Source organism: Stigmatopora argus, chromosome 8, assembly GCF_051989625.1.
Source record: "Stigmatopora argus isolate UIUO_Sarg chromosome 8, RoL_Sarg_1.0, whole genome shotgun sequence".
In the NCBI taxonomy this organism is placed as follows: Eukaryota; Metazoa; Chordata; class Actinopteri; order Syngnathiformes; family Syngnathidae; genus Stigmatopora; species Stigmatopora argus.
Genome location: NC_135394.1, coordinates 14,489,535 through 14,502,796, shown reverse-complemented (window position 1 = coordinate 14,502,796; position 13,262 = coordinate 14,489,535). Strand labels below are relative to the sequence as shown.

The following is a 13,262-nucleotide window of genomic DNA, read 5'->3' as shown; positions in this document are numbered from 1 at the left end:
CCCTTGTCCGTGAAGAAACTCATCTGACGTCTACTCACCAGCCACGAGCACCCCTCACTTAACCCTGACCTCCCATAGACTTTGCACCTCTGTACAGAAGCCACAGTGAAAGCTGTTGCCACCCACATCACAGTGACTGGACTGTCAGTGACTGCACTGTCAGTGACAACCTGGGCGTGTCTGAACGCCCCGCCCACAGAGACTCGAGTTGGAAAACAAGTGCAGGAAACGTCCTGCCTCATCACTGGAAAGGCAGAGCCAAGCGGTCCGCTCTTGGATGGGGACCCAACCTACATCAACATCGGGGTTCCCCGCAGCATATCAGATGAGTATAAACTCGCTGACCAAATTGCACGACTCCAGAACAGGACGGAGGAAGTGTTTGCAGCCATCCATGAACAGAGCTGATGGCCTTCCAGAACAGAATTGCTGTTGACATGCTCCTGGCAGAGAAAGGTGGCGTGTGCTCCATCTTTGGCGACCAATGCTGCATCCCGAACAATACAGCAGCTGACGGGAGTTTAACCAAGGCCCTGGAGGGTCTTCGATCCCTCAACAGCAAGATGAAAGAACAATCTGGAGAACTACTATGAAGAAGACGTGTGGTATAATTTCATGGTGTTCCAGAAAAAACTGATTGTTGCGAATGAAAGTTGTTATGTGTGTAGCCGTATACCCATTTCCACAGATCCTGACATCCTGAATTCACTGGGTCGAGGCGTCACATTTAAATCTGCAGTCGTGCAGATGGTCTAAGATGCATTCCTTTTAAGACGAGTGAACATAACAGTAAGATATCAAAATCAGTGCAAAATCAGTGCAATTCAAACCACGTGATTCAATCTGGTGCGATGATGTTCCTGTTGACCAAAGGTTGTGGTCCACCCCCCCCCAGAAAATCATGTGTAAAGACATTGAGCTGTTACATGAGTGTTCATTAACCAAACTGTCAAGGCCCTACAGGGTATAGCAGATGATTTAAAAGCCCTTAGGGAAGTTGCAGGACCGATAGTCCTGGATCTGATAACAGCCAAAGATGGAGATGTGTGTGCCATGATGGGAGAACACTGCTGCACCTTCATCCCAGATGAAACCAGTACATTACTCGTGCCGTAGCTGAAATAAAGGCCCTAGTCAACACCATGGCCCAGGATCATTCAGCCGTAGGTGTATCATTGTGGTCATGGTTAATAACCGGGTCATGATTCTCAATTCTGTTTAAAATTGCAACCTTGCGGTTTTTGCTACTGTTCTGTATTTTTTATGTGTGTAATCCCCTGTATGAAAGTTATGATTCAAAACACAATCCAGCACACACTAGTAGCTTATAGTGACACAGTATCCCCGCATGACAGACCATACTGGAGATTATCGCATTCTTTCGAACTGTGACGAGTCCTCTATGCAAATGTGTTTGTCTTGATTTAAATATTGGGTTCGCTCATTAAGAGGGACGTAGAGGAATTTTTACCACTGATTACATCATTTCTCGCCTCTGCTTTTACATGTGATTTTGTTATTTTCCATACCCTGTTGAGTAACTGTCAATGATATTTGTATTCTAGAACTTGGAGGGGAGGGATACAAATTGATATGTTTAATGAAAATTCTTTCAAGTTACAACAGGGGGGAAATGTGAAATATGAACTGTATTTTTATATTTAATCTCGCACCTTTCTGCACTTCTAGAAATTTAGTCACTAGAATAGAATTTTTACTGACACCTACAGGTCAAGGCCTGTCATCACTTTGTATATAACCCACCCCTTTTGTGTCCCCGCCTAAAGTTTGTCTCCGCCTAACTTCTATTAAATACCTTCCCCGACCGAGTGAACGGCGTATCTGGATGGGAGGCCTCGAGGTGGTCGCTTGGGTCTGTCGAGCGCTGACCCCTTCTTAGGAAGGGTGGGGGCTAGCCAAGGGGGCTAGCCAAGAACAAAGGAAGCGGACCGAGCGGCGACCATTTTGAGAGCCATCGAGATGGGGCCTCCTGTGCAGATAACCTCCATTCGGCCGGGAGCTAAAAACTACCACGTGTTTTGCTGCTTCCTCTGTATAAAGATGATTGTCGAGGCAAACCAGCTTTGACAGTAGATAAAATAATTGATTTAGGATAGGCATAATTTCCCTAGGACTGAAGAAACATGGAGTGTTTTTCAAGTGCACAGAAGAACATTCCTTGTTTGTCCTGAGCGGGTGAAATATGCTTTGGCGTAGGTCATGTTGATGACTATTAGGATATTACGGATTGGATAAGCATTGATCAATTGATACAACCGAATGACGTTGCTTTCTATTGCTTTAAGGGCATACAAATTAGGAGAACTTTAGCTTATAACTTACAGCATTGTAATTATGGGGTTAATGCACCTAAATGTTACAGTGATAACGATTGGCAATAACAAGCTTAGATAAGTGGGAAAAGGAACAATTCTCCAAGTTCCAAAATCTGGCTAAGAAGCAGATTATGTTTGTCGCTTTGGGTTTGACAAAATGTGTTGGCGCATGAACTCTGGGATATTTGGGGAATGGGAATCCCATATCTACAACAAATTTGAGGGAAATTTGGAAATAGGCTCTATTTGGCACTGGATGCCCACATTCTGGTGTGGCCTTTCATGGTATGAAACAAGTGATGAAATTATGTTTATGTTCAAAAATAACATCTCCAAATTTTAAAATATCAACCTTTGAGTAATGCTTTAAGTAGATGGGTTGTCTAGGAATAAAATGGAATGGGCAAAATTTGAACGGAATGCGAGATACATTGACGACTACTAAAACAAACTTTAGGGGTGAAATTATTGCCACCTCAATTCTGCGTATAAACAGCTAAGCTGATAGCATTAGCAGAGGCTATAACTTATTGCAAAAGATGGTGGTAATTTTTTTACAAATGGTTAAAATACTTGAGAGGGGGGGTGTTTCAATGTGTCACAACTTTTCTGTTATTGCATTATTGGCAAACAGATAGTTAATCACAGCCACTCGAATGGCAGTCGCTCATGCTGACTGACTAGGGCGATGAACGGCGGCAATTGAACTTCCAAAACAAATTTCTATTTGTAGATATGTGGCACCCGAAAATAATACATTAATTACCTAGTTCCTTCTGGAATGATTATTGCTGATAGGGCAGCAAAATTGGGTGAACTACCAAGAAGCCCCACTGGGGATGGTAGTTTACGCCAGTGATGAAAATTTACGGGTCACTGATGTATGGGTAAAAGACCCAAATTAAAAGACTAGTGATTAACGCATCAACCTTGCGGTTCGAGGAACTACTAATGAAGACGGGGTGGATCCAGACCTTCCAGAGTGTGGAGTATTCCTGGTGTCCTCGAGAATTCGTGGGTTTTCTCCGGGTACTCCAGTTTTACTCCAACAAACCAAAATTATGGATGCTAGACTGGTTGAACACTCTAAATTCCCCTGATTATGAGTGTGAGCGTGGATGATTGTCTGTCTTTTGTGTTTTTAATTGGCTGTCCACCAAGATATGATCTATCACTCAAATATCAAGGTGGAAAAGGATTTGGAATTTTGAAATTGATTTCTGAAATCGCCAATAAGCCTTTCGGGCATGGCGGCGGCAGATTAGGACAAAAACAAAAAAGAAAGAAAAAGTGTTTGCCAAATGAAATTTTTGACGAGAATGCAGCAGTTACACATTTGAAACTTAACGTGGAGAAACAAATAATCTGCTCTGCAATGGGAAATTTGGGAGGGCTGGGGGTTAAACAAAAACAAAACATACATTGATGCGATTGGCATCCCCCGGGGCGTACCAGATGAGTATAAGCGGGCTAATCAGGTCGCAGCAGGTTGGGAGTTTATTTTTCTTCTAATTCATAGATCTTTTTTCATTCATTTTCTGAACCGCTTTATCCACTTTATCACTAGCGAGGGGTGCGGGAGCCTATCCCTGCTGACTTTGGGTCAGGGGCGGGGGACACCCTGTATCGGTGGCCAGCCGATCGCCGGGCACAAGGAGACGGACATGCACACTCAGACCCATGCCTAGGGGCAATTTTAGAGTGTCCAATCAGCCTACAATGCATCTTTTTGGGATGTGGGAGCAAAACGGAGTACTCAGAGAAAACCCACGCAGGCCCAGGGAGAATATGCAAATTCAACACAGGTGGACCGGCCTGGATTTGAACCCAGGACCCCAGAGCTGCAACACCGACGAGCGTGGGCTTCCTGCCACCAAGCAAGATGGGACCGAGGTACAGTGGGATCTTTCTTGGATGGAGATGTCCAACCTGTTGTCTCCAGGCACACGAAGGTTGCCAGTCATTTTACACAATGACGTGAAAAAGTACAGGACACTTAAGCATATTGTAGTTTTGTGTACTTTGTACTTTCTGATAAAACTTCATCTTTGTTTCCACATTGGTTTCTGAAATTAGGATTATTCATAATAATTAATCTTTTAATGTTTGTATTACTGTGTTTAGTAATTTAACATTTAAAATATTTTTTCTGTGCAGCTTCAAACAACTGTGTGAATTCATCAAGTGGAATTTTTGCATGAAACACATTATTATTATTATCCCAAAATGATTATTTCAAATAATTTGGACTATGTTAAATTTTATTTTTTGAAGTGGACTGTGTTTGATTTGTCATCTGTGATTTTTTTAAATGTGAGTTTTTCTTAAATTGCATCGTATTGAAACTTGTAAATACGTTTTTCTGATTTGCTTCATGCTTTTTATCAATCCTCTCGAGTAGAATATAATAATTTAAACTAGACAAGTAATGTTTGAGTATTTTTATGCATGTGCAGTAAAATATAAGTTAAAACAAGTACATTCAGGAGGACATGAGTGCAGATATTCTTTTATAAAACTCGGGTATTTTTGTTCAAGGAAGAGCCTTTAAAGTTATATAATAAATTGGCTTTTAAATAGATAAATTCAATAAGTAAATTTTTTTTAGTTTAAAATATTTAAAAAAGAACAATGGTAGATAGAACCCCTTTTTAAATCTTTAAAATAAACCGTGCTTTATTATTTTCTTAAGTGAAACTGAATTAAACTTTTATTCCCCCCCAAAAAACCAGTTACACAACTTGGCCACACCTGCAGACATTCTTAACACTCCTTAATCATCACAAAATCATAAGCACTTTGATTGTAGACAGATTACTGTTGTTTTCGGACTCATAACTGCTATGGATGTTTCATTTTAGAAGAAAAGTTTCTGAACGTGGATACCTGACTACAAAACACAATGTCGGGCACGACAGGTGAGTTAAAGAATACCATGTCAATAAGATGCATCTGGTTGTGTTTTAATTTTGGAATGCACGGCTCTGTCTGCAGACAAAAAAAAACAAAAAGAGAAAAGAGACTCTTATTTGCTTGCTCTTTGTTTTTCATGGTGGACGTTGTTACCAAATCAAAACAAATTCTATCAAGAAAACAATGTTTCTACATTTCAACAACAAAAATGAACGGTTATTGACCGGGGGAACTGGAAAAGCAGGCTGGCCTTATAGATTCTTTGTTTCTATTACCGTTACACACTAAGCCTTTCTGTTTTTTACGGACATATTTGTTAAAAATGAAAAATATATATACACAAATATGTATACAAAAAAACACATTTGTTAATAATGATATTCTCAAATACATTAAATTATTACGAAACTCATTTTACAGTAGTTAAAATTCAGGTTGTTGACAAAAAAGCAATATGTATCTGAAATACAATTTGGTGAAGTCGAATTACACTTGTGTTCTGATCTTAAATATATCTAGTATAGCATTTTGTCAAAACTTCCTGATTTCTACGATCGTAGGTCTAGCTACATTCCAATGATCCTAAGAACCGGTTCATGATCCGATCGCCAAAATGAAACTTTAGTAACTACTGTTCTTTTGCTTTGCAGATTCTTCACCATTGCCTGAAATACGACTGGTGATCATTGGTGCTGAAAGGGATGGAAAAAGCTCCGTTGCCAACACCATTCTGACCAAAGAGCGATTTGAGTGTGGCAGGACTCGAACAGCTCAAAGCGAAGCTCGACATGAGAATGTGGAGGGACGGAAGCTGGTGGTTGTTGACGTACCAGGATGGAAGAACTCTCCCTCTCTCAGGGAAATCCCAGAATGGGACAAGTATGATTTTAAGATGAATCCCTCCAAGTGTCCGCCCGGTCCGCATGCTTTCCTTCTTGTCATAGCCATCGATTCCAGGTTTTCGCCGGAGAAAAAGGATACCCTGCAAGAATATATGAAGTTGCTAGGGGATCGAGTTTGGCAACACACCATTGTGCTCTTCACCTTTGGGGACTATCTGGGCCCAAAGACCATTGAGCAATACATTGAGAGTCAAGGTGAAGCACTCAAATGGGTAATAGAAAAGTGTCACAACAGGTACCACGTGATCAATAACAAAGATAGGAGCAACATAACGCAGGTCATGACGCTGATCGACAAGATTGATGAGATGGTGAGGGCCAATGATGAGTCCATCTACAGGCTGGACAACCATATCTTCTTAGCAATTAAGAAGAAGCAAGAAGAAATAGCAAAGAGGGCTGTTGAAAGACACAGGCAAGCCTTGGAAAGAAGAGAGCAAATCAAAGCCAAAATTTCAGGTAAGTAGGAAAAAACTGTTGATTCGTAGTTTTTGTTGAAGGTGATTGCAATTTATTCGGCAAATTGTATCATTATTATTATAATTATCGTATTTTCTCGCACGTATGTCGTGTTTGTCGCAAAAAAAATGATGACTGAATCGAGGGTACGGCTTATATGCGAGCCAATTAGACTTGACATGCACAAAACTGCAAGGTGACAATGACGAAATGCCATAAGGCAAGACAATGTCGATACGGTCATTTATTTCAAAATGGAGAAAAGATAAACAGATAAGACAAAATTTATTTTGACATCTATGAATGAAATTCAAGAAAAAACATATTTTGCATAAAACGGAAAAAACTCCCTTACTGGTGCCTGCCATTGCTCGCTCAGGGCGACGCCATCTTACCTAGGGATGACAAACTAGACCGCTACGGACACACTTCCTCGTTGTACTGCTCACTTGACTTCTTTTTTGAATTTGTCTACATGCAGGCAACCCCCGTTCCGGAATGCGCAATCCAGCAGACGATCCTTTCGATTGATACGATAGCTCAGAAATACCACCTGCGATGATTTTTCTTAAGATTTTCCCTTCAAAGTAACACGTTTGTACTCCATCCATGAATATGGAGGAAAAAATTGTGAATCAGGGGGCGTCTTATACAAGAGAAATTGTAAAATTCAACGATTTTAAGGCAATTTTAAGGATACGGCTTATACGTGGAGGCGGCTAATATGCGAGAAATTATGATACTTATATTCTTGTGATAAGTGATTCCGAATACTAAGACTTGAATGAATTTGACAGTCTTTTAAAGAAACTCATTAGATAGCATGTTCATGAAGTACCACGGTTGTCTTCGTCCTGTCCCAACTCAACAAAAACAATCTCTTCTTTTTTCTAATTATATTAGAAAACCAACCCATCAATACACTTCAGATGGTTCTCCTTGGCAGCCGATTTGTTGGAAAAACCTCCGTAGGCAAAACCATTCTAGGTATCAAAGACAATGAAAACGAAGAACCGACAACATTCTCCAACATCCTCCATGGCACGGCGGACAATACAGAGATTGCAATAGTGGACACACCAGGCTGGAGGAAAAGCTCCCCTGCATCAAACACGCCACAAAAGATTAAAGACGAGGTTTTGCACAGCTTATTTATATGCCAGACGGAGCCCCACGTCTTCTTACTGGTGATTGACGCAGATGCCTCGTTCAACCACAGTCATCTGGGTGCAGCCATCACTCACGTGGAGTTGCTAGGGGGCAGCGTATGGAAACACACGATGGTGGTGTTCACCCGAGGAGACTGGCTGGGGTCACGCAGTATTGAAGAATACATTGAAGGCGAGGGGTGGGTGCTGGATGATCTGGTGGAGCGATGCGGTAACAGGTATCACGTCATGGACAACATGAACACAGATGATAGCAGTCAGGTTGTAGAGCTATTGGAGAAAATCAAGCTAACTCTGGCAGGGAACAATTTCCAACCGTTTACACCCAATATGAAGATGCTGAGAAGCCAAAAGGGTCACCAAGTGCAGAAAGGTAATGAATTACTCTTCAACACGGTCTAAAACAATGGTCTTGTTGTGTAAGTTTAACATTTGTATTCTTATTTTCCTTTGCCAGGTTCTGCCAAAAAGTTGAACGAGGTTCGAATTTTGATACTCGGCGAAAAAATGTCGGGAAAGACAACCGCAGCAAATTGCATCCTTCAGCGCAAAGTGTTCCCCACTCAACTGTATGGTGGTTGTTTGGCTTGTCAGGCACAGGTTGCGGGCAGGAGGGTCACAGTGGTCGACACCCCGGGCTGGCAAGGAGCTGCCGAATGCACCTGGGAAAAGGACAATAAAATCGTCAACGGTTTGACACTGAGCACTCCGGGGTTCCACGCTATTCTGTTCGTGATTTCCTTGGACATGAAATTTAACGAGGTCAATAAGGAAATGCTGGTAGACCACGTGGAGCTCTTTGGAGACAATGTATGGGATCACACAATGGTCCTGTTCAGCAACGTGGACACCTTGGTCGACAGATCCCTCGAAGAATTCATCGAGAGGGAACCCGAAGCACTTACTTCGTTGATTGACATGTGCGGAAACAGATACCACTGCCTGGACATCAAAGACAATGTAAGCCAGCACCCGCAGTTATTTGAGAAAATAGAGGCGATGTCAGCAAAAAACCAGGGTCGCCTCTTCCACCCCAACATCAATTACATCCACCAGAGGGTTGAAGAAAAATTCCAGAAGAGGAAAATCCAAGAAACGATGCAACATAGAATTGAGCAGGGGTTCAGGAGCCGAGAGCTGGAGCTGCATAGGATGTTCAAGAAGAAGCTCGTCGACCTGCAACACGACATCAAGGAGATTGTTCCACTGTCATTGGGTCGGTATACCCATAAATTCCATTATTGACCATTTGAGTATTCAAATATTTTCACCTTTGTTCTTCATTCAAGGTTCAAAGGGAAAAGGCAAGAAGAAATGTATCCTGACTGATATTGAAGAGCAGATTACTCAGATCAACACCTTTATTATGAATTCATTGAAGCAAGAGCATAGCAGCATGGATTACATGCCCTTCTGTGCGTAAACTATGATTATTTCATTCCAGTTGGTATCGTTCAAGCTTTCAATTTTGTTCTGCCCTTTGTTTGACTTAATTAAATCCAAGTTCATGAACTTGTTCATATTTTGGCCAAACGTGAACCGAACATGGTTAGAATAATAGTTCTTATTGGAACTGCAGTACAACCCAACAATATGAAAAGATAACATTCCGAAATCTTTTTAAGTAGTATCGAATAATATTAAACCGACTGATGTATTGGTTAAAAGCCTGGTTTATAGACTACAAGCCTACTCTAATATATCGTGTACAACAATAAGTATTTTAAGGGTACTAGCTCACGGAAGCGCAGTATTTTCTTAAGAGAACAACGCAACGAATTAATGTTAATAATGGTGAACTTGATTCAAAAGTCTAAATTATGAACAAGTTGAGTTTGAAATTAATTACTTCTTCATTTAGAAAAGTAACCTTTCCAAAACTGGGTGTGGCCAAAGTTGAATGGTTTTACCGGCAAGCCTGATTTACAAGTCAGAGTTGAGGCCCCTTAATACACATCCATTTCTCATGTGAAATCTTCCTTGCAGTCTTTTCTTTCTTTCCATACAATACATACATCCTATCAAACAAATTTTAATATATTATGTTGCTTTTTCATTTGCAGTGAGTGGATCAACCCAATCCATGGATAAAATTCTGCACTCGCTATCGATGAATCCAACAAGCTCAAACTTGGCCTCTGACAATATAAGCCAGCACCCGCAGTTATTTGAGAAAATAGAGGCGATGTCAGCAAAAAACCAGGGTCCCCTCTTCCACCCCGACATCAATGACATCCACCAGGGGGTCGCGGAAAAATTCCAGAAGAGGACAATCCAAGAAACAATGCAACATATAATCAGGAGCCGAGAGCTGGAGCTGCATAGAATGTACAAGCAGAAGTTCGTCGACCTGCAACAGAACGGCAAGGAGATTGTTCCGTCATTGGGTCAGTATACCCATAAATTCCATTATTGATCAATTCAGTATTCCAATATTTTCACCTTTGTTCTTCATTCAAGGTCCAAAGGGAGAAGGCAAGAAGAAATGTATCCTGACTGATATTGAAGAGCAGATTAGTCAGATCGACGCCATAATTTTGCAATCATCGAAGCAAGAGCGGAGCAGCATGGATATCTCGCCCAACTGTGCGTAAACTATGATTATTTCATTCCAATTGGTATCATTCAAGCTTTCAATTTTGTTCTGCCCTTTGTTTGACTTAATTAAATCCAAGTTCATGAACTTGTTCGGATTTTGGCCAAACATGAACCGAACATGGTTAGAATAATAGTTCTTATTGGAACTGCAGTACAACCCAGCAATATGAAGAGATAACATTCTGAAATCTTTTTAAGTAGTATCGAATAATATTAAGCCGACTGATATATTGATTTAAAGCCTGGTTTATAGACTACAAGTGCTCGCAGGCTACTCTAAAATATTGTGTACAACAATAAGTATTTTAAGGGTACTAGCTCACGGAAGCGCAGTATTTTCTTAAGAGAACAACGCAACAAATTAATGTTAATAATGGTGAACTTGATTCAAAAGTCTAAATTATGAACAAGTTGAGTTTGAAATTAATTACTTTAATTAACCTTTCCAAAACTGGGTGTGGCCAAATTTGAATGGTTTTACAGGGCAAGCCTGATTTACAAGTCAGAGTTTAGGCCCATTAATACCCACCCATTTATCATGTGAATTCTTCCTTGCTGTCTTTTCTTTCTTTCCATACAATACATACATCCTATCAAACAAATTCTAATATATTATGTTGCTTTGTCATTTGCAGTGAGTGGATCCACCCAATCCATGGATAAAATTCTGCACTGGCTATCGATGAATCCAACAAGCTCAAACTCGGCCTCTAACCTATATCAGTCACAGTCATCGGGCTTCAGCTCTCAGATTAACTTTGGCGAATGAAGGGCCTACATTGCATCAACTGTGTACTAAAAATATTATGCAAATTCAAAAATTAGGACAAGCCAAACAGCAATGCTAGCAAACCGATTGCCCCAATTTTCCATTTATGTCCATTATGAAAAAAGATATCGCAATTGTTAGGGTTATTAGTCTTACATAATTATATATTTGCTTGCTATGAAGAACGCTTTGCTTTACTTAGATAGACCAAACAACAGGAAGCTCGAATCATCTTAGACTGCTGGAATGCGGAGAAGAACCTTCGGCTCAACATGACCTTCATTTGTTTCGAGAGCTAAAACTTCTATTGACTTCTCACGCCTGTTTTCCCACCCCTGCCATGAGAGCTGAGATGTCCATTGTAACTTGGGTCCTTGAAGCTAATAAACAGGAAAAAGATGCGTGTAACGCCTGTAATAACTTTGCAGGTTATATAACTGTTAATATATCCATAACAGTAATAGACGGCGGAGCCCAGGGTAAAACACGTGTAGCTCTTTATTGCCACTCTCCAACAACACACACACACACCAACCGGACACACAACACTACTACTTCCGGGTTACGCTGTGCTACCCCACGGCTCCAGGGGCGTGGTTAAACACTCTTCCATAACCCGAGGCAACTATCAATATATTACACTCCTCCCCCTTTAACTATGAAGTTCCTATTTAGACTTAGCACTCAACTCCAACAATTATCTTTGCCTCATTAACTTTTTATAATTTTACTTCTCAACTTGTAACTAAATTATTACTGCTAACACAACCATTAGACTCAATATTCCAGTCTTTGACATTTCAATCTCAGGAACTCTTTTCACATTTTTGTATGAACAGGAACTCTTTTATTTTAGGAACGACGTTCCTCACAACTGACCGATCACAAATTCAGTCGCTTCGGAGGTGCTCTATCTCTCACTGGGTACCTGCGCCCACACACCTCTGGGGAACTGACTGCTCGGTTGTCAGGTGTAACTGTCTTGTCACAGGCCACTGAGCCTGGCGAAGATGTTACACGTGTCTCTTCAGGTGAGTACGGGCTACCACCTACTGCTCCAGGTGTGCCTTTCCCCCCCACATCTGCGTGAACCACCACAGGGTACTTGTTTGTGATGTCCAGCTGCTCATCCGGAAGCTCCAATGTCTCTGGTCTGGACGGTTGGTTGTACAGCAGATGATCAATGTGGATCGAGCGTCGGCTCACACCATTCCACACCAGGTAGGTGACTGGTCCCAGTCTCTTTTCCACTGTTCCTTTTGTCCACCTCTCCTTCCCTCCACGGAAATTCCGGATCAGAACTGAGTCACCCTCAGACAGATGTCTCAGCTTGGAGGTGGTTCTATCATGATAGTGTTTCTGCTTCTCTTGTTTTGCTTCCACCACTCGAGCGAGATCTGGTTTCAGTAAGCTGAACCTGGTCCTGATTTGACGTTTTAAAAACAGTTCCGCTGGTGCACATCCTGTAACAGTGTGCGGTGTACTCCTGTATGCTATCAGGAAGTTAGCTAGCCTGTGCTGCATAGTTATTGTGACCATTTGTTTCTTCTCCTCGAGTACTTGTTTCAGCAGTGATGCTTTCACTGTCTGAACTGCTCGCTCTGCCGCTCCATTGGAAGCGGGATGGTAAGCTGGTACCAAAGTTTGTTTTATTCCGTTGCTCAGCAGGAATGTCTTGTACTCCTGCGAAGTGAATTGAGGTCCGTTGTCAGAAACAATCTCCTCAGGAAGCCCGTAGGAAGCAAAAATATTCCGCAACGCCTCAATCATTTTGGCTGCTGTGGTTGTTGCCATGGCGATGACTTCCAGCCATTTTGAATGACTGTCCACTAGTACTAAAAAGTGGTGTTGGTCTTTCTCTGCAAAGTCAATATGTATTCTCTGCCAAACTCTAGTCGGCCATTTCCAGACGTGTAGAGGTGCGGTTGCAGGTAGTTTCCTCACACTCTGACAGGCGTCACATTGTTGTACTGTATGTTCTATGTCACTGTCCAACTGCGGCCACCACAAATAGCTCCTGGCCAAGGCCTTCATCCTGCACCCTCCCGGGTGTCCTAGGTGAAGATCATGCAGTAGTCGCTCTCGGTGTGCTGGTGGAATGTGTTAGGTTCATCCA

General features: G+C 41.6%; 1 protein-coding gene across 3 annotated transcripts in view; it reads left to right on the top strand.

Annotated features, from left to right (window-relative positions):
- Positions 1 to 11,549, top strand: part of LOC144078743 (GTPase IMAP family member 8-like) — a 48,869-nt gene extending 37,320 nt beyond the window's left edge. For 2 of the 3 annotated variants that reach the window (XM_077607063.1, XM_077607062.1), the window contains exons 4-8: positions 8,237 to 8,995; positions 9,069 to 9,194; positions 9,843 to 10,166; positions 10,240 to 10,365; positions 11,013 to 11,549. In XM_077607063.1, the coding sequence (XP_077463189.1) occupies positions 8,237 to 8,995; positions 9,069 to 9,194; positions 9,843 to 10,166; positions 10,240 to 10,365; positions 11,013 to 11,146 (1,469 nt within the window). In that variant the 3' untranslated portion in view covers positions 11,147 to 11,549. Of the gene's footprint in view, positions 1 to 5,107; positions 5,255 to 5,899; positions 6,611 to 7,513; positions 8,153 to 8,236; positions 8,996 to 9,068; positions 9,195 to 9,842; positions 10,167 to 10,239; positions 10,366 to 11,012 lie in introns of those variants that run through there. The other variant, XM_077607064.1, reaches the window with a different exon arrangement.
- The last annotated feature ends 1,713 nt before the right edge of the window (positions 11,550 to 13,262 follow it).